This window comes from Hyla sarda, chromosome 1 (genome assembly GCF_029499605.1).
Source record: "Hyla sarda isolate aHylSar1 chromosome 1, aHylSar1.hap1, whole genome shotgun sequence".
Classification (NCBI taxonomy): Eukaryota; Metazoa; Chordata; class Amphibia; order Anura; family Hylidae; genus Hyla; species Hyla sarda.
The window spans coordinates 147,367,442-147,388,923 of NC_079189.1; the positions used below are offsets into that span (position 1 = coordinate 147,367,442).

General features: G+C 41.0%; 1 protein-coding gene across 4 annotated transcripts in view; it reads right to left on the reverse strand.

Annotated features, from left to right (window-relative positions):
* ARHGAP10 (Rho GTPase activating protein 10) overlaps positions 1-21,482 on the reverse strand; it is a 280,920-nt gene that overhangs the window by 160,279 nt on the left and 99,159 nt on the right. For all 4 annotated transcript variants that reach the window (XM_056562829.1, XM_056562830.1, XM_056562831.1 and 1 more), the window contains exons 6-9: positions 16,429-16,539; positions 6,741-6,845; positions 4,516-4,645; positions 3,675-3,781 (exon numbers count right to left, since the gene is read on the reverse strand). In XM_056562829.1, coding sequence (XP_056418804.1) covers positions 3,675-3,781; positions 4,516-4,645; positions 6,741-6,845; positions 16,429-16,539 — 453 coding nt within the window. The remainder of the gene's footprint in view (positions 1-3,674; positions 3,782-4,515; positions 4,646-6,740; positions 6,846-16,428; positions 16,540-21,482) is intronic.

Below are 21,482 nucleotides of genomic sequence, written 5' to 3' on the forward strand. Positions count from 1 at the left end.
GTAGGTTTTGCAGGAATAGGGGAAAAGCTGAGAGTGCAGGTTTGTTTAGAAGAATAGGGGAAAGCTGGGTACATGAGAGGATTTGGGTTTGTAAAGAAATGTGTCTAAACAGTGGAGCTGGACTGCACACACCTACACTCCCATCAACCAATCATAGTATCTTTGCGCTCCCATCAACCAATCACAGTATCTTTGCTGCCAGCCAATCACACACTGTCTGTGCTAACAGGTCTGCCGAAGCTGTGATGACTCAGCACTTTCAATTTCGTCTGAGGCATGAGAGAGTTTAGGTTGACAAAGGTTTTGCCTGAAGGAGGAGGGAGAAGGCTTGACGCAGTTTCGGAGGAGGGATGCAGGACGCAGTTTTCGCTTAAGGATGAGGGAGGTACGGCTTAAAACTGACAGCGATTTGTTTGAGGGAGGAGGCGGGACGCCGTTTTGGCTGAAGGATGAGGGAGGTACGGCTGAAAACTGACAGCGATTTGTCTGGGGGAGGAGGCGGGACGCAATTTTGACTGAAGGATGAGTGAGGTGCGGCTGACGGCCGAGGCTGTCCTAAAATGGACACCATACAAAAGGGGTCTGGATACATTTTTGGAGAATAATATCATCGGTTATGTATACTAGATTTATAGGGACAGAACGTTGATCCAGGGATTTATTCTGATGCCATATTTGGAGTCGGGATTTTTACCTCTAGTATGAGGGTTTTTTGCCTTCCTCTGGATCAACTCAGTAGGGAATCATTAGGGTTATAGGTTGAACTTGATGGACTCTGGTCTTTTTTCAACCTTATGAACTATGTAACTATGTAATACATTGTTCTGATATCCATGTTAGAGAAGTTCCTATTATACAGAGTACTAACATCGTCAAATCTGTTTGAAGTGTGCATAATGGTCTGAATTCACCATGTGGTGTATAAGGAGCTGGACCAGCTACCAAATGTTCTTTACTTCTAACAATTTTGCCATGTAATTGTTTTTTTGATGAGACGTTTGCGTTTAAAAGTAAAACATTTTTTCAAAAATTGCTGTTTTGTAGGGATTACAAAAACAGTGGTAAAATGCAGAAACAAATTGACTTGTATATATGCAGTCTAAAGTGCGGAGAGAAGTTGTAAAGTCACTTCTAATATCTTTACACTAATATGCTGCATCACTGAGATTGGGATTCCCTCTACATAAAGCCACAGTACTCAGTTCCTGTGCAGTTATCACTAAATATCATAGATACACTACGGTATTCAGTACGGCTCTTTATTTATAACCAAGCATATATTTCAAAGACAGAAGAACGGAAATTCGAAAAGGACTCACAGCACCTAAAGTCTTTGTCTAGTGTAGTTAACAAGATCCAGACGCAAATATAAAATTGGAAAAAAATGTGTATGAAAAGCTGCATGAAAATCTACAGCTGGTAATTTAGGCATAGGTGGTACTGTATAAAAAGGGGTGGTGCCCAAGAGCAACCAATGAATGTTGAGGGCATGAAAGAATAAAGGAGTAGTCCAGCTTACCAGGAGTAGAATAAAGGAGTAGTCCAGCTTACCAGGAGTAGAATAAAAGAGTAGTCCAGCTTACCAGGAGTAGAATAAAGGAGTAATCCAGCTTATGACAAAGAGCAAGCAATATTGCATGTGCACACCTTGCTTGGCTAACGTATTTGATATATTCCTTTGCATAAAGACTAAAAAGTATACAAACCTGTAAAGTAGGGGTTCTCAACCGGTGTTACGCGTACCCCTAGGGGTACGCCACCGGTTGTTCGGGGGTACGCAATGCGCTGACAAATCCTGTCCATGCATTGGCCAGTATTTGTCAGTGCATAGTGGAGAATGGCCACAGCAGCTCTCTGTACAAGAGCGCGGCCAGAGCTGCGGCCACGGCTACTGTAAGGGAGCTGCGTGGTTTCTGGGGAGATATATGCCCTCCCCTGACGTTGAGCGGAGATGCCGCACAGCGCAGGAGGACGTCACACATCAGTGCGGCCCTGCCGAACGGGAAGCGCTGTAAGCAAGGACAGGCCACACAGGACCGCAGGAGGTCGGGTAAAGTAAAAAAAATAAAAAAAAAGTGAAAAATGTGTATGGGACGGAGGGAGGGTTTTTGTATGTTGCAAAAAAAAAAAAAAAAAAAAAATATATAATATATATATATATATATATATATATATATATATATATATATGCCCAGGGGGATCGGGGGGGGGGGGGGGGGTAGAAATAACAGCACAAGGGCATTAAGATGGAGGGGGGCGGGTGATGATTATCCCCCCCCTCCATCTTAATTACCCTGTGCCATTATCCCCCCCCCCCCTCCCTCTGATCCCCTTTTGCCATAACTGATAATAACAGCACAAGGGGATTAAGATGGAGGGGGGGGGGGGGGGGGAATATTGGCACAAGGGGATTAATATGAAGGTGGGAGGGGGGGGGGGGGAGTAATGATTAACCCTCCCGCCCCCTCCATTTTAATCTCGTGCCATTATTCCTCCCACCCTCTGATCCTATTGCGCCATTTCCCTCCCCTCCATTTTAATCCCCTTGTGGGATAAAGATGGAGGGGAGAATAATGGCACAAGGGGATCAGAGGTCGCCAAAAAGGTTGAGCACCACTGCTGTAAATTACTGTAAAGATTACATAGCTTTTTTATGGGGCAAATGTATTCCAAAAAAGTTTCTTTTTACCACCTTTTATGGTAAGAATATATTTGCCATGTCACTTTTCTGTTCTATGATTCATGTAAATACATTTAAAAACCATAAATGCGTATGTTCGTCCTGCATTCTACAATTTAAAAAAACAGAAAAAAACATAACCTTCAACTGTAATAATATATATTCTTTATTTATAGAGTGTACACAGATTCTGCAGTGCTGTACACTCAAACCTTATGGGCCAAACCATTTGTGTTTTTTTACTTTGGCTATACAAGCTTGACAGAAAAGGTGAGTAGGGACATGGGTAGTTTATGTAGCTTTTAGTCAGCTGGAATGACTGGGGAAGTCATTATATATTTTTTAGGGTATGTTCAACCGCACTATATAGGCTGTGGATTTCAGGCTGCAGATCATAAAATAAAATCTGAAGAATATGTAGTTTGTGTGAACATACCCTATCAACTAAAAGGAAACCCTCTCAAGAAGATCTATTCCGCCTTCCCATATCATCGCCTTCCCTTAACTGGCTCCAGAAAGTTAAACAGATTTGTAAATTACTTCCATTAAAAAAATCTTAATCCTTTCAATAATCATCAGCTGCTGAAGTTGAGTTGTTGTTTTCTGTCTGCAACAGTGCTCTCTGCTGACATCTCTGCTTGTCCCGGGAACTGCACAGAGTAGAAGAGGTTTTCTATGGGGATTTGCTTCTTAATTGGGCAGTTCCCGAGACACGTGTCATCAGAGAGCACTTAGACAGAAAAGAACAACTCAACTTCAGCAGCTCACAAGTACTGAAAGGATTAAATATTTTTTAATAGAAGTAATTTACAGATCTGTTTAACTTTCTGGAGCCAGTTGATATATATATATATATATATATATATATATATATATATATATATATATATATATATATATATATATAAAAAAAAAAATCCTGGATAATATCCTCTTTTCCAAATTTTAATTAAAATTCTAAACTCAAAGCAATCTATTCATATGGCATACTCACTATTTTCCCTCCTGATCTATGTTCATATGGAAACATGGAAAAGGTTTTAGTTTTCTCCTTATACATGCAGTAATGCTTTACCCAGCTGGAACCAAATGGGGCAGGTCCTATACGGGAAGAACATACATACAAATAATTAGGAGTATGTGGATCATTGACTTAACAAAAACAAATGCTAAAACTATAAGACTATAGATAATCAGAGGTCACAATGATGCCTCTATAGATTATAATCACATGATAAATATTCATGTAGTTTGCAGCAGCTGGAGACACACTGAAAACACTGCTGTAATAGCTCCAGCATGCTTAGGTTCAGTCTCATGTATACCTCTACACAACCGACTGAATGCACTTTAGGTGGCCACTAGTGTCTGATTACATTAACTACCAGAAACCTGAGACCAGTGGTTTCAAACTGCGGCCCTCCAGATGTTGCAAAACTTCAACTCCCAGCATGCCCGGACAGCCGTTGGCTGTCCGGGCATGCTGGGAGTTGAAGTTTTGCAACATCTGGAGGGCTGAAGTTTGAGACCACTGGCCAAGACCCACCACTGTGCTGTTAGTTCAGGTCATTAAAACACTAAAATGTGGTTGCATTACGGCCAACAAAACTTGTGAAGTAAACACAGCAGCAGTCCACAGAAAAATATTTAGTGCCACCCCTGGTGTCAATTCAATATATAAACCATGAACAAAAAAATTAGGTTTGTACTGAAAACCTCATGATTTTTTCACATCACTTTTTTTTTTTTTTTTATAAAATTGATTGCTCCATCAGAAATAATTGTGAAGTTCTTGTTGGTTGCATGGTCTACACAGGACAGCTAGTAGGGCTTACGCTTCTCCTGGACATAGAGGTAGCCTTCCATTGTAAAAGGGCTGGCTCGCTTGTGCTCCTGCGGGCTTTTCCTGATCTTCCTCATCAGTTCTTCAACCTCTGATCGCGTCCCTTCAAAACGATTTCGTGTCTGAAATATGTCAAACCAAACATTTTAAGAAGGCTTCCACAGAATCAATGAAGGAGTATTTTACAAATAAAGAGTATATGAAGGGTCAACAAAATGGACTGATCCACTGACATATGATATGGCACAGATACTGACTTGCAAATAAGTCATTTGGATATGGAAACATATCTGCAAATAGCGGCCGGCAGTTATTTTTTTGTCTATATTTGGCGCAAGTGTCCTTTGTTACGCATTTTGGTTTACTGATTTTGCGTTGCGATCCACTGATTTTGGCAATACGCATGATATGGACGGGTTTTATGAATTGCTCCTTTTTGTAAAAAGGCGCAACAAAAGGTGCAAGACCGCCAAAAACCTACACCAGCCCAGACTTAGCTTAGCTTTTCGGTGTATGTAAAGAGTGAAATTTCTGAAAATGTGACCTGCACAAAATTTATCAAATGCTCTGCGAACATTTAATAAATTTGGTGCTCCTACACATAATCAGTACACAAAAAAATGGTGTAGAAAAATGCTTCACTTACACCTACAATGATGAATGCACCCCCCCCCCCCCCCCCCAATGTATGTATGTAAGTTGAGTTGTTTTCTGTCTGGCAACAGTGCTCTCTGCTGACATCTCTGCTTATCTCGGGAACTGCACAGAGTAGAAGAGGTTTGCTATGGGGATTTGCTTCTAAACTGGGCGGTTCCCGAGACACGTATCATCAAAGAACACTTAGACAGAAAAGCAGGACTGTGGAGTCAGTAGATAAATGTTCCGACTCAGACTCCACAGTTTTTTGTACTTCCGACTCCGACTCCCCTGTATTAACATGCAAATATATTTATAAACACTTACAATTGAACCCAAGAAGCTGTTCCACCAAGTTCTTCTAAGCTCTTCTAGCAGAGAGAGGTAGTTGGGCAGAAGCTGCTGCCTTCTTTTTGTGTGCTGATCTGCTGCTGAAGATGCCCTATCTTCAGCAGCAGATCAGCACACAAAAGTAGGAGGATCCAGAAAGGGGCATTATAAAACATGATTTCCCTAGTAGAAACCCATAGTCATGTTTAAAGTTTAAGCTAACAATCAGAGTTTACAAGTTTTTATAGCCTTAGCTGAATGGCAGCAGTTTTTCCAATGGTTTACAGCTTCAGTCTTGAACTATTGACCCTCCATTCCCTTCACTTATACAAGTGTCTCTAGTCCTGCAAAAAACATATTTACTTAATCCCTTATCAGTGAGAGGCTAGGTTACCCATGGGTTCCCTGTAACAGCAGAACACAACACTATGGAAAGTATAAATATTGCCGCTCCTAATTGTGCGTTGTGTGCCATATAGTGAAGCACATGAAAAGCATGCTTCTTCACGGTCACTTAATGTGTTCGTTTTGCGGTTACGTGAGGCACTGCATGCATTGGTCTTTATTCTTACAGTAGAGAAGTCATTAATTATAACTTTTTGTGAATTGGGACATTTAAACTTGCTTTTTTTTATTCCAATATAAATTTAGTAGGAGTCGGAGTAGGTGCACTGTTTGCCGACTCCGACTCCAGGTACCCAAAATTTCGTCCGACTCCACAGCCCAGCAGAAAACAACAACTCAACTTCATCAGCTCATAAGTACTGAAAGGATGAAGATTTTTTAATAGAAGTAATTTACAAAATCTGTTTAACTTTCTGGAGCCAGTTGATATATATAAAAAATGTTTTTTTCCTGGATAACCCCTTTAACTATAGTGTAAATGTAATGCACTGGTGCTTCTTTTTGTTCTGTACTGAATTTACCATGGAAGAGATGGTGCGTTAGACTCAATTACTGCAACTTCCTCTAGGTGTCAGTATGTTGCCACCTATAAGGCTTATTTGTTTCTCACATCGCATCTATCTGCTGATGCAGAATACTCCAGTAATATTTGCAGAATGAAAAGAAATAGTGGATCAGTAATATTAAAGTTTATGTTAAAAAAAAAAAAAAGGTCTAAATTATTGGGGAAAAAAAGTCAATACATATTACTTGTATCAGAAGGTTTTATGAAGATATAAACTCATACAGTTATGAAGAGACGTGCTCAACTGTATGAAAAACAACAAAACACACTCTAACACTCACATTCTGAATGTTAATCTGCAGCTCCAGTTTGTAGTGGTTAAAATCTTTAGCAAGTTCATATCCTTGGTGGTAGAAGGTAAAAATTCCTTGGAAAAAAGCCAGCATCTAAAAAAGAGTAAATCAATCTGGTATTAGAGGAACCAGAAGAAGTCACAGAAAGTGCATGGAAATATTCACTTGCATTACAATACCAACTAAAGCAATAAACAGAATAGCCTAAATAAACGTGAAAACTAGTTACTATTCGTAGTTATAACCCTTGATGGGAAAGCTGGAAAAAATTATTTTTGCAACCATTGCAGCTTGTTGTTCTGCTTTCCTAGTCAGCGTAAGGACAAACCTGTCTTTTTAATCCAAAACAATTTGCATAAATAAATGGCCTTGATTTATATATCATTTAGACACTTCCTAGTAACATAGTAGTTTCTGAGTACTTTGGAAGACAACCAATAAGATTATAAAAATACTGTTTGCTGGCATTTTAAATTGCATGTAAAATACAACACGTTTTAAAGGAGTAGTCCCAAGTAGTCTCACAATGAGCGTGGGTTGGCACCTGCCCTCCATGCGTCTCTATGGGAGAGCCAGATATGCATGAGCTGGAGTGCCTATAGCTCCACCATAGAGATGCATGGAGGGCCCGTACCGACCCCGCTCCGTGCATGAGGAGAGCCGGCGTGCCATACATGAGATCATGAGGGGTCCTAGTGGTTGGTCCCACTGCGATCAGACACTAATTCCCTATCTTTGGCTAGGGGATAGTTTGCTTAGATGGGACTACTCTAAGTATAATAACCTAGCCTTCCAGTAGAAGTGGTAGCTGCAAATACAGTGAAGGAGTTTAAGCATGTATGGGATAGGCATAAGGCTATCCTTCATATAAGATAGGGACAAGGACTATTCATATGTGGTGGCTCTGCACGGGAGGTGTTACCCCGTACCCTTTCTGTCTTGTCAGGCAGCCTCCCTACAGTGTCCCTTGGACCCCCTTGCATCTGTCCCCCCATATAAATATGTTTCTAATGTATTATACAATGTAATATGTTCAGAAAGCTTTGTCACTTTAAGACTGTTTACCATGTGACTTGTTATGTGATTGTTACCCAGGAGGTACCAGTGACCAGGTGATCCCAGTGGTGACCCTATGGGCTCTCTGCTGGTCTCCCCCATATAAGCCCTGGGTGGAGCTAGCTCTCTCTCTTTCCTTACAAGTCTTTGCTGAGGTTAAGTCGAGTCCTAGAGAGTGTTCAGAGTCATAGGAGGCATCAAGTCCAGTCTGCAGCCACAAGCAGCTACAAGTAATCCACAGTCTCAGTATTGTCAGTCATCAGTCAAGTCAAGTCAGTCACAGTCATCATTTGTCAAGTCAACGTGGCCTGCATTAAATTGACCCCACCTACTACAAGTCCCAGCAAGCCCTTAAGGTCTCTGAGTCACTGTTCACCTCTGTGGGCCCTGGCTGAACTGTATAGACTTTACCATCTGTCTACCCTCAGTAAAGCTACCGTTATCCGTAACTTGGCGTCGGAGTCACTATTGCCAAGGTGGTGGTATCAAGGATAAACCCACGCCCTGGCGTCACAAATACAAGGGGTTGATGCCATCTGCCCCTAGGGTAATTCCATCTGCCCTTTGCATCATACCCTCTACCACACATACAATACAGGAATTTAGGTGCACTACTGTGGCAGGATCTGCTTCCTCAGTATAAATGCACAACCGCTTTTGGGGTTGAGCACCTCCAGCCACTTGAGACCACGTTTTTTGTTGTTGTTTAAAATTTACACTTGGAGGTGTGTAAGCTCCATTTGTAATGCGCCTTGAACATATTCCAGGCAGCATGAAGTTAGCACCTGTGAGGCCATGCACCTATATTAGCCAACTTAGGTGGGGCTTGCAGCCTGTCTACCTCCTCCCATTGTATGTGTGCTTTGCCACGCTGGAGGGTACCTAGGAGAAGGTTATGAGTCGGCCTAATACTGCCTTAATTGCCCACTAGCCCATGTTTTGCTTATCACTCACAGGTAGGTTTAGCGTTAGGTCCCGTGCCATTTGAGAAACCTTGGCGTTGGTGTGCGGGCTCTGGTATGTCCTTCATATAAGGATATACAGGCGAATGTCTCAATTTTAACATCAGTGTTGAGGGATAGCCAATGTCATTGTATACATCTACCACAGTAGTGCACCCATATTCCTGTATTGTATTTTTCAAATTGTTACACATCCACACCGTCTATCTGGTGTAGGATTCTATTGTGGCACTTGTAGTCCGCTGCAGGCATCCTCCATTGTAAGCATTTTTATGCTGGGGATCGCCCCTAGCAACAGACTACAAGGGCAGGATCTGCTCCCCCAATATAAATGTACAACCGCATTTGGGGTTGAGCACCTCCAGCCATTTGAGACCACATTTTTTGCTGTCCTCTACCAAACATAGTATTCAGAATATTGGGAAGATTACATGGGCCAAAGGGTTCTTATTTGCCAACACATTCTATGTTTCTAAGTTAACATAAATGGTGGGTAGTTTAAGTCGATTGTATTTTTACAGTGCTAATTTACACTTTGCGCCTAAGGGACTGGGTGGTCAAACGTAAGGTCCTGAAGAAAATACAGAAAACAGTAGTGTTGCCTTTATTAAACCCAATGGTCATACAATTGTGATGATGCCCCTAATAGGAAGTTGTTTCTGGGTCTAACTAGACGTAGAAAAGCCCTAAGGATATATTCACACTCAGCATGACAGAAAAACTTTGTTCTGTGCCCTTGCAGCCGCAAGTGTCAAAGAGGAAGGCCCTTCTTCTATGCCCGAGGTTCTGTGCACTGAGCTTCTTTGGCCTCACCGCTCTTGTATGATTGAAAGTGTTAGCATCCAATCAGAAGACTGCTAGCACTGTCAATCATGGATCCTAATTTTGGGAGCTCCAGGCACAGAATTGCCTACCTTTTTGACACCTGAGGTGGCAGCAGGGGCACAGATCAGCATTCATCTCTTCGTTACATAGAGATGTAATAGGAATTTATAAATTTATAGTTACCTCCTTCTCTCAGCAATTTATTTATACACAGCAATATGATCGCATAAGAAATGTCCACCAATTTTGGATTTCAAATACATTTTCAAGCAGCAGTAAGAAATGCCAAGGAATATATACTGTGCCAGTGTTATCCAAACAGTGTGTCTATAGCTGCTGCAAAACTACAACTCCCTGCATGCCCGGACAGCCGTTGGCTGTCCGGGCACGCAGGGAGTTGTAGTTTTGCAACAGCTGGAGACATGCTGTTTGAAAAACATAGCACTATGCTGAGGTATAACAGACTAATATAGGTTAAAAAGACACTTCTGGCCTCTAGTAGGCTTAAATAAGTTTAAGATATACATCCTAGCCTATTGTACGTTTTACAAGTACACGAAATCTGCAGCGGAAAATCAGCTCATTGACTTGAATGGGTGTGCAGCAAATCTGCTATAGATTATGTACGTGTGAACATACCCACACTCTAATGTAATGTGAACAAGGCCTTATTAGTGTACTTGTGTTTCTAAAAGAGTTACAAAAAATCTGTGCTCGTGGTTACGGACTTCCATTTTATTTTTCTGGACAGCAGCTCCGAAAATCAGGTATAGGTAACATTTTTAACGAAAACATTGGAAAACCATACAGAACTGTAAAGATTATAAGTAATATAAAGCTTAGAATACTGATATGAACACATTAGCGGTACTTCCTGTAAAATGATAGTACCCTGCATAAGATCCTCTTGCCTTAAAAACCATGGGAAAAAAAAATTATGGCTACTGGAAGAACATTTTATGCTTTTACGAAAATTTTCAAACACTGGAATCTATATACCTGTAATTATTTTGTGCGATATCTAAATCGCTTGCTTCCACTAGGGGCGTTTCCTGAAGATTGATTTAGTACAGTTAAGGCCTCTTTCCCACTACTGTTGTCACGCGGTAGTGCGACGGCTGTCGGGGACGCCGGGGAAAACAGCGGGAGAAAAAAATACAGATTGCGTTGTCTTTCTCTCCCACTACTCCCGCTGAAAAACAGCAGCGCCTGAAGGACTCCATTGACTATATTGCGATCCATTGGGACCCACTGTAGCCCTCTGTCAAAATGACGGCCATCAGACAGCAATAAGCTCATATGTGGTGGCCCAGTACAGGAGTTGCACCCCTGTATACTTGCTGTCTCTTTAGGAGGACTCTGTAGCAGTGTCCCGAGTCACTCTTTAATCTATGTAATGTAAATTTTTAATTACATCATGTGTTATCTATTATAATGTCTTTATACTGTTATGTGCCTTTAAATACTGTTGCCAAGTGTTGTAACCAAGGAAGGTACCAGTGATCACATGACAAACAGGGTGACCTATGGGACCCCTCCAGAGCCTCCCCCATATTAACCCTGGGAGGATCTAGCTAGCTCTTTTGAGTTCTGAGGTCAGTGAAGAGAGTGTCTGGTGTCCTGACGAGACCCAAGCCTACCACACAGCCACGCTTCTAACAATCCAGTGCCCCACAGGTGAAAGTCAAACGTTGGTAAGCTACATACGGGGTGAAGTCTGTCTAGTCAGTCCTAGTCAAGTCAGTCAAGATCAGTCTGTATACAGTCAGTATACATGTGGGCCTGCAGCAAATTGTCCAAATCCACTACAAGTCCCAGCGAGCCCTAAAGTCTCTGGTCACCCTCCTTGGGCCTAACTGAGCTGTAAAGACTATTCCATCTGTCTACCTCAGTAAAGCTGCCGTTCTGTAACTTGGCGTTGGAGTCATTATTTGCCCCGTGCCTAGCCCAGGACCCAGCGGCATACCTTCGGGTGGTGCAGAGGTTAAACCCCACCCTGGCATCACGAATACAAGGGGTTATGCCATCTGCCCCTAGGGTAATAACTGCCCTCGTCAGACCCTCACCACACAATAATCTGTTGATTAATTCACTTATTAGTAGTATTAGTAGTATTCACAGCGGTGTGCCATAGGAATTAGGGATTGCCGATAATCCGATAATGCCCTGCACCGCCCCCCCCCCCCCAACCGGACCGCCTCGGCCAGAGACAGTCGCTGCCCCATTGCATCCCCCATCCCCAGTGTTTTTTCACCGTCAGTGCGCACATTGACAGCTCAGGAGGACGCCGACGGAGCCAGAAGTAGTGCGGACCCCGGGAACAGGTAATTATAAAACCAGGAATGGGGGAGGCAATGGGGCAGCGGCGGTCTCTGGCCGGGGCGGCGCGGTGGTGGTGGCGGCGGCGGTCGCGGCGATAGGACTCAGGACCCCAGGACAGGCAGGGGGAGAGAAGCAGGCGGCGGTGGTCTCTGGCAGGGGGGATAAATAGCCGTTAACTTATACCGGAATATCGGTATAAGTTATTGGCTATCGGCCTTAACCTCCACAGAGTATCGGCCCTAAAAAATCGATATCTGTCGATCCCTAATAGGAATGTGTGACGTTTAGCACTTTTATCATGCAACATAAATGAGGAAGCACCCCCTACACACACACAGACTCATCAACCACATGAAAATCTAGGGGCTGTCTGGTTTCACATGGTTAACCAAAACTGCTGGCCACGTGCGGTCCTATTAGCTGATCTGCGTACCAAGCATGCTCAGAAACCAACAACTGAATTGGGGTTTTCTAAAGAGCTTGGGGCACAATGGAGTCAGGACCGCATTTATAAACAGCAGAGGGAGGAAGTTACCACAGCCTTGTTCACATTAGGATTGTGCCTACTGAAGCAAAATAGCAAGCTAAATGAAAAGCTAACTATGTTCAGGCAATTCAAGACTTTTTTTGAGACTTTTTAAATTTGCACAAGTGTTGGAGTTTTGTACTCCAGGTCAGACTTGGAGCAGACTTGCGACTTTTTGTAAGGTTTTTTTTTGCCTAAGTGAGACATTCAAACATCATAAATACCTGACTACTGCAATGTGAAGACTGAAATTTGCTTAGGTAAGGCTGTTTGTAACTTTTTGCTTACGCACAAAAGTCGCACAAAAAAAGCGCTTTTTTGTTTTGCTTATGTTCTCCAAACGTATTAACCCCTATGATAGTATGATAAATATGTAGCACATAAGCAAAACTAAAGAAAAAATAAATGCCTTCGGAACTCACTTACCAAAGCAAACAATGATAAATGTGCCCCTATGTTTATTGCAGGATAATTTTATGGGCCAGTTTGTGGAGGACCCAACAAGAAGTGATGCCTTGTTGGATCTGATCATTTCCAACAACGCAGAGCTGGTTGGTAATGTAACTGTGCGGGAAAACCTTGGTAATAGCGACCACAATATAGTTACTTTTGACTTAAAATGTAGAAAACAAAGACAGACGGGGAAAGCAAAAACATATAACTTTAAAAAGGCAAACTTCCCTGGGTTGAGGGCTGCACTACAGGACATAGACTGGGGGGAGGTGTTCTCAAATACTGATACAGAAGGTAAATGGGACATCTTTAAATCAACTCTAAATAACTATACAGCTAAATATATACCAAAGGGGAACAAATATAAACGATTAAAACTAAATCCTACATGGCTGACAAATGAGGTTAAAAGAGCAATAAACAACAAAAAAATAGCCTTCAAAAAATACAAATCTGATGGGTCAGCTATAACATTTAAACAGTACAAGGAGCTTAATAAAATCTGTAAAAATGTAATAAAAACAGCAAAAATTCAAAATGAGAGACAGGTGGCCAAAGAAAGCAAAACTAATCCTAAATATTTTTTTAGATATATAAATACAAAAAAACCAAGGACAGAGCATGTAGGACCCCTTAATAATGATAATGGGGAGGTTGTCACGGGCGATCAAGAGAAGGCAGAGCTACTGAATGGGTTCTTTAGTTCTGTATATACTATGGAAGAAGGAGCTGACATTGGCCAGGTCAGTGCTGGTAACACATCATATAATGTACTGAACTGGCTTAATGTAGAGATGGTACAAGGTAAGTTAAGTAAAGTAAATGTAAGCAAATCTCCAGGGCCGGATGGACTACACCCAAGAGTTCTTAGAGAGGTAAGTCCAGTAATATCTGTACCCTTGTTCATGATATTTAGAGATTCTCTGGTGTCTGGTATTGTGCCAAGGGACTGGCGCAAGGCTAATGTGGTACCAATCTTCAAGAAGGGCTCTAGGTCTTCGCCAGGCAATTATAGACCGGTAAGTCTAACGTGCATTGTGGGTAAATTGTTTGAAGGACTTATAAGGGATTACATTCAGGAATACATAGGGGATAATAGTATTATAAGTGATAGCCAGCATGGGTTTACTAAGGATAGAAGTTGTCAAACCAATCTAATTTGCTTTTATGAAGAGGTGAGTAGAAGCCTTGACAGAGGAATGGCTGTGGATATAGTGTTTCTGGATTTTGCCAAAGCGTTTGATACTGTCCCTCACAGACGTCTGACAGGTAAGTTAAGGTCCTTGGGCTTGGAAACTTTAGTTTGTAACTGGATTGAACACTGGCTCATGGATCGTACCCAGAGAGTGGTGGTAAATGATTCGTACTCTGATTGGTCCCCGGTTATTAGTGGTGTACCCCAAGGTTCAGTACTGGGCCCGCTGCTGTTTAATTTATTTATCAATGATATAGAGGATGGTATTAACAGCTCTGTTTCTATCTTTGCAGATGACACCAAGCTTTGTAGCACAGTACAGTCTATAGAGGATGTGCATAAGTTACAAGATGACTTGGATAGACTAAGTGTCTGGGCATCCACTTGGCAAATGAGGTTCAATGTGGATAAATGTAAAGTTATGCATCTGGGTACTAATAACCTGCATGCGTCGTATGTCTTAGGGGGGATTAAACTGGCAGAGTCACTGGTAGAGAAGGATCTGGGTGTACTTGTAGATCACAGACTACAGAATAGCATGCAATGTCAGGCTGCTGCTTCCAAAGCCAGCAGGATATTGTCATGTATCAAAAGAGGCATGGACTCAAGGGACAGGGACATAATACTCCCCCTTTATAAAGCATTGGTACGGCCTCACCTGGAATATGCTGTTCAGTTTTGGTCGCCTGTTCATAAAAGGGACACAGCGGAGTTGGAAAGGGTGCAGAGACGTGCGACCAAACTAATATGGGGCATGGAACATCTTAGCTATGAGGAGCGATTAAAGGAGTTACAATTGTTTAGTCTTGAGAAGAGACGTTTAAGGGGGGATATGATAAACGTATATAAGTATATTAATGGCCCATACAAAAAATATGGAGAAAAACTGTTCCAGGTTAAACCCCCCCAAAGGACGAGGGGGCACTCCCTCCGTCTGGAGAAGAAAAGGTTTAGTCTAAAGGGGCGGCACGCCTTCTTTACCGTGAGGACTGTGAATTTATGGAACGGTCTACCTCAGGAACTGGTCACAGCAGGAACAATTAACAGCTTTAAAACAGGGTTAGATACATTCCTGGAACAAAATAACATTAAAGCTTATGCAGAATTATAAAACTACATCCCTTTCCCTTATCCCCTTACATCCTTCCCTTCAATCCCCTGGTTGGACTTGATGGACGTATGTCTTTTTTCAACCATACTAACTATGTAACTATGTATGTGTTTTCTTAGTTTAAATTATTTTATTTGTTGCAATCCTAGAACATTCCCTTTAAAAGGGGTTTTCTGAGAAATTTACGGTACATTATTGGCCTATCCTCAGGTTGAATGATGAAGCTCAGCTTGGCCAGTATGGCACTTGAACCTTGGAAGCAAAACATTTATCATGTTAGCACAGCTTCCATCAATTAAGTTATTGAGTATTCTTTAAGTGTGTTTTTGCTGACAGACACTGCATCAGTTCATTTATATGTAACCGCCACCCCCAATTATTGTACAATTCAAAGTTGATGAAGTTATTTATGATATGAAATTTCAGATTGCATTTGGGTTCCTTTTGTAGGATATAATTTTTTTTTATAATATCACCTCAGAGACGGGTATTGTCTGTTTTATCTCCATACTAGCTGAGTACCCGACGTTGCCCAGTATTTTCTTCCTAATCCTTGTTGGGGAGCAAAATAAAAGGAGGAACCTTTTGACTTCATATCCTGTCCTCATATATTGTTGTCATATCCCGACCTCCTATCCCGACCCGCAATATGTGTACCAGGTATTTAAATATCTTCAACCGTACGGCAGTTATGTGGGAACATATGGGGGTATTTAAGGGTTAAATTAACTATCCTATATTTTAAGAGGACATATAAGTAACATGTGACCAAGTATTATCGAAATATCTCCGGCCGTTTGGAAGTTATGCAGTAACATATATTTCCCATTGACTTGTATAGGACTTTAAACATAAGCCCCGCCCCTGGCAAATGGGGTTGAGTAAGGGTTAAATCACCTATCCTATGTTTGTTGTTGACATATAAGTAACATGTGTGCCAAGTTTCATGTTAATATCTTTAGCCGTTTGAAAGTTTTTGTGGAACATACACACATACATACATACACACACACACACATATATACATACATACATACACACGTTGAGTTATATATATAGATTAGTTATCTGCAGCTCTGAGCATGGTATACGCAAACAAGAAATAGCATGGCATAGAGCATTTATGAAATGCAGTAGGAATGTACGAGTATGATTTGCTGCCAGTAATAACTATTGACCGTATGACACAGACCATTCACTCCTTGTATCCCAATGTCCTCACTTACAGGTTCCACAAATTCAAATTTTTTCCGCTCCTGGATTTCTTGCAGTTTACATATATATTCTAATGACAGCTCGTAAAAATGCTGGCGATTCTGCTCCACTTGGACATCTGCCTAAATGAGAAAGAAAGAAAACAGCTGATTAGAGCGGCAGAATAACTGCATCGTACATTTCATGCCATACCCTTTAAGGAATAGTTCTGCGCACCCTTTGTAAAGAAAGTCAAGAGCTTTGAGTGCAATATAAACATTTCCTAACGTTACGGGCCTGTAACACTATATATGGATTTTACATCTAATATATATCAGACGTGCTAAGGAGGAAAACTGAGACACAAAAAACTCCTACGGTTGGTTCACACTGCATTTTTGGCCTCATTTTAACATGATGCCTATAGAATAATACTGAATTAGTTTAATATAAACAACATAAAACTCAATGTTATAGCCTGTGTGCAAAAAAATGCCACTTTAAGGCACTCACTTTTCTGATACACCGCCATAGGTTACAAAGGTATCAATTTAACAGATGCGTCATGAAAAGCTATTGAAAAAAACTCATGATATACATGCCATTAAAAAGGCATGTGTGGCAAATCTACTATAATGGTATCCATCACCCAATGTGGGATATGCTAAATGGATTCACATTTTTGAAAGGCTTTCTTCTATGGAAAAAGCAAAATGTATTTAATGTTTTTGTCATATAATTTGATATAACGATACATACTGGTCAGACAGATGCCAAATGACCTACACACTAAACATGCCATATGACTTCAGCCTAACACAACTTTTGTACTATAAAATAGATTTTTTCATGTAAAGTGCTCCATCAAGTTGCAATATTCATTGGTCCCAGAACCACTACTGTAAGCTGAAAAGATTGTAACGCAATACCATAATGCCATAAATACTATCATCCAAAATGAAATGAACAGTAAAAAAAAATAAAAAATAATGTCTGGATAACTAAACAAATCCTTTTAGAAATCATGGAAAAGCTGCTGGAAGCTATACATCACTTTCTATGAGGAGGGCATAAAGTTATTCGGAATAGATCCCTGTATGTTGAAATGAAGAAAAACCTATCACACCAGTAGTTGAGGCAGTAGGTCACACTACAGCAAAGGCAGGATTGAAGCGCTCACCATGAGGCCTCCATATCACAACCCGACCATCGTCTGACCGCAAACAAAACCTGGATTCATCCCTAAAAACAATATTTTTCATGGCTGTAGCAGTCCAGGGTTCTCATTTACAACACTTTCTCTAAGCACTAAGAAATGGTCTGGGCCAAGACAGGGTTGTGTAACGAAGGTGTTACCTGTGTCTAGATGGTGGACAAGGTAATTGCGAGAGCTGCTCGTGCTTGTTGGCGGGACAAATGATGCTCTAAACTGGTGGTCTGTGCATATAGTCAGACACCTGTTCCCCATTTGTGTATGCCCTCACGAAACCACTGCTCCCAACACCTCTAGCTTGGTCAGAACAGCCTAGATGGAGGGCAATTGATCAACTTGACTTATCTGCATCTCTCAGTATAATGATGCACACCCTCTTAAAGTCTGTTAAGTTGCCATAATGTCTTTGAGGGCAATGTAGAGGCATGTCTAGCAGTCAACGACTTCTCACCAAGAGGTACACTACCCAAATGTAGCTTCTGAGAGGCATTTTAAGGTTACGTTCCCACCTGACTTATTTTGCTGCGTATTTGCTGCTGCGTATTTTATTTCCCATTGAAGTCAATTGGTAAGAAGATAGACAGCAGCAGAGGGCAAAACCCATTGTCTAGTCAGACTACACCTGTAATCATTTACATATCTGCCTGAGATATAAAAACATGATGAATTTTGCAGAACAACATTTCTATCTGGGTGCAGTGTAGATGGCCTAAAAAAGATAAAATTGGTCTGATAACACATTCATCAACATAGTTGAAAGAAGCTCAACCTGAAGCAATGTAGTGCTCACCAGGCTGGTTCCTGTTTAAAAAAAAGGTAGTAGAGTCCACAGATTTCTCCATGAAGTCAGAGTCTTCCTGCACGTCACCCTTGTGCTATGTGCACAAAGTTTTTTGAGACATTTTCCAGCCTCAAAACACAGACACAAATCTTTTGGAAGACTTTTCAGCTCCATTTTAGCATGGTAATTGCTGAAAAGACATAACATTTTAAGTGAATGTCACAGCAGGAAAACAGGAGTATAGATAAGTCCAGGGAATATTCCCCAGGATGACAAGAAGCGAGGAAAGCCCAGGCCATGCCCTCTTTATCTAGTGGCTGTCAGTGAAACCAGGAAGGTGGATTCAAGCAGGACATGATGCGGTGAATAAGAGGACATGGTCTGGACTTGCCTGGGGTCTTGCAGGTTTGGGGAAAACCCATCATCACTTGAGCACCATTTACATATGGACAAAAAGGCTTATATTTTGCTGACAGCTGTGTTCCCCCAGGTGGTGGCGGGATTAACGCAGGCAGTGGGAGACTTCCCATTCAACATACAAACAAATTTATTGCAATGTGTTTCGATGTAACACACCGCTTCATCAGGCATTATATTTTGCAGAAGGAGAGAAGTATTAAAATAAACAAAAAGAGTTATGCCAAGAAATCATAATGACTAGCCCTATGTAGTAATGGGCTTATTTATACCCCTGTCTTTCTGCTGACAAGTCCGTTTTAAAAAGATATCACTTTCATTCTGCCCAAACCATAGGCAGCATGAAACAGGGTACGGTATCTTTATTGAATAGTTATAAGATCATACTTCTAAAACTGACCAGGAATTGGGTGGTCCCAGGTTGGCTTTTCTAGTGGTAAACAAACAGGAAACTATCCATGGAACAGAGCGTATGGGGTGGGAAGAAGCCACTAATGACTGCCCAATGACTTAAAGCCCAATTCCTGGGCAGCTTTAGAACTAGAATTCCTTTAAAACGCCTCAGCACATCACAGTCAATCATACACCGTTGTAAGCCTCATTTCAAAACTAGTCTTCTGCCCCTGCCAGGCTATATGAGAACATGTCCAAAAATGATGCTGATAGCCTGACAAGTTGCCAACAGTCTTACTGACTACATTTTGTCCATTTCCCGAACGTTTACTTTTTTGTTTGAAACTCAAAAACGTGGTCTACCTCACTCTAGTAACAAGCAAAAATAGAAGTCCAGAAAATGGACAGATCATAGTCAATAATATGACTACATTCTGTCCAGTTAAGTCAATTGTCCATGCCTGTGCTTCAGATTGGACAAAGCCATGTTTTTATAAGCCATTATTTCTATAAAAAAGGAAATAAAATGTTCTTATGAAGTATATCAGAAAGGTTAATGTTTTGCCAAGATGTACAACATATAAAAAGTTTTGGAATCTGATAGTGCCCATTTAATGGAATTTAGGGGTATAAAAAAAAAAAAAAATTTTATGCAGTTTTCCCGAAGGGCAGTTTTTGGCTGTTTTAAGTTCTCAAAAATGACCCAAAAAACTGTGGGATGTATACTTATCCAGAAGTGGAGCTCTGTGATATATAGAACTCTAAGGCTATGTTCATGCTTAGCAAAGCATGCTGAATGGAATTGTGAAATTTCGCTAATATTCTGGCAGAAATTTTGTTTTCTTGGAACACAGAATTTCGCAGAATTAGCCCCATTAAGATGAGTTCAATAATACCCCAGTGAAATGGATGTGCTAGGTAGTCCTCGTTGTTCTGTTTGTAAGCCCCCACTCTATTATCTGGTCCCATATTTGTATGCGAGATCTGTGTTGCACCCATTTTGAATGCATCACCTATAATAATCTGTAGGCCCATTGTGGTTTTCTTTAGTTCATGCTGTGTTATTAAGCATGTTGGGAGTATTTCCTACAGTTAGTGCTATGTGTGCCCATAGATGTACACATGTGCCCAAGACCCCTTACTCTTAAATTGTAAAGCACCTGGGCATGAACCTTATGACTGGCTTTTATGTGACAAGAAATAATGTGCAGAATCCACTTACTGCGAATCAGAAGCTATTTCATTAAGTAGTTTGTTCAGTATATGTTTATACGTCTTTATTACACCACTGAAGTGAAGGGATCGGTGCTTCAATTACCCAGCACCCACCACTACATATTGAACTGCTTCTGGCCCCGTTCATTCTGTATATGCCAGACACGTGGCTCTGCTGAACAGCTGACCTGCAGGGGAGCCCTGTGTTAACCAATCAGACATTGACGACCCAACCTGAGAATAGACCATCTATTAAAAAGGCCCTAAAAACACCTTCAAGTTATCTGTTGGATATATGAAGACATAAAAAACTGAATTTCCACTTCTACATACAGTTAGGTCTAAATGCCACCAGTGGATATACTTTACATAATGGTCAAGGAAAGCCAATTCTTCTCAGTCCTGTATGCACAATCCCTATATATGTGGGTAAAACCCTACAGATCTGTTCCACACGTTGTTCTATTTTGGAAGATAGTTATCTTGTTAGTTGAGATGCTGAAATCACAATGTTTTTCTTGGCTGCCTTTCATTCCCTCTGGGTTATTTTCAAACAACTTTGCTTTTTCCAAAGGGACTGCTAAGAAGGAATGTATGAGAAAATGAGAGAAGGATGTGTTTTTGGCCTTTCAGATAAGGTCTTCTCACCAGAGAGAATCCACTATTTCACTCATCTCTCATCTCTGTCACATTAGGAATTCATAGTGCTTGAAATTGTGTTTCAAGAAATATTCCCTGATACTAAAATGAGAAACAGAAAACAGCACATTAAGCTACATAAGATTTTCTTAAGAAATGGAATTAATCAGTTATTTAATAGTTTGTGGCCTAGAGAAACTGAGCGATGTGATATATATATATATATATATATATATATATATATATATATATATATATATATATATATATATATCCTGATAGGACTCCTAGGAGAAACAGTGAGAGTCCTGATAATACACACACTGATACAGAGATAACGGTCAGTCATCATGTGTGGGTGTGGTATTAAAGACTCTCACTGCATTCTATCTTAAGCTACGTTAACATGGTGGAAATTCGGTGATGGA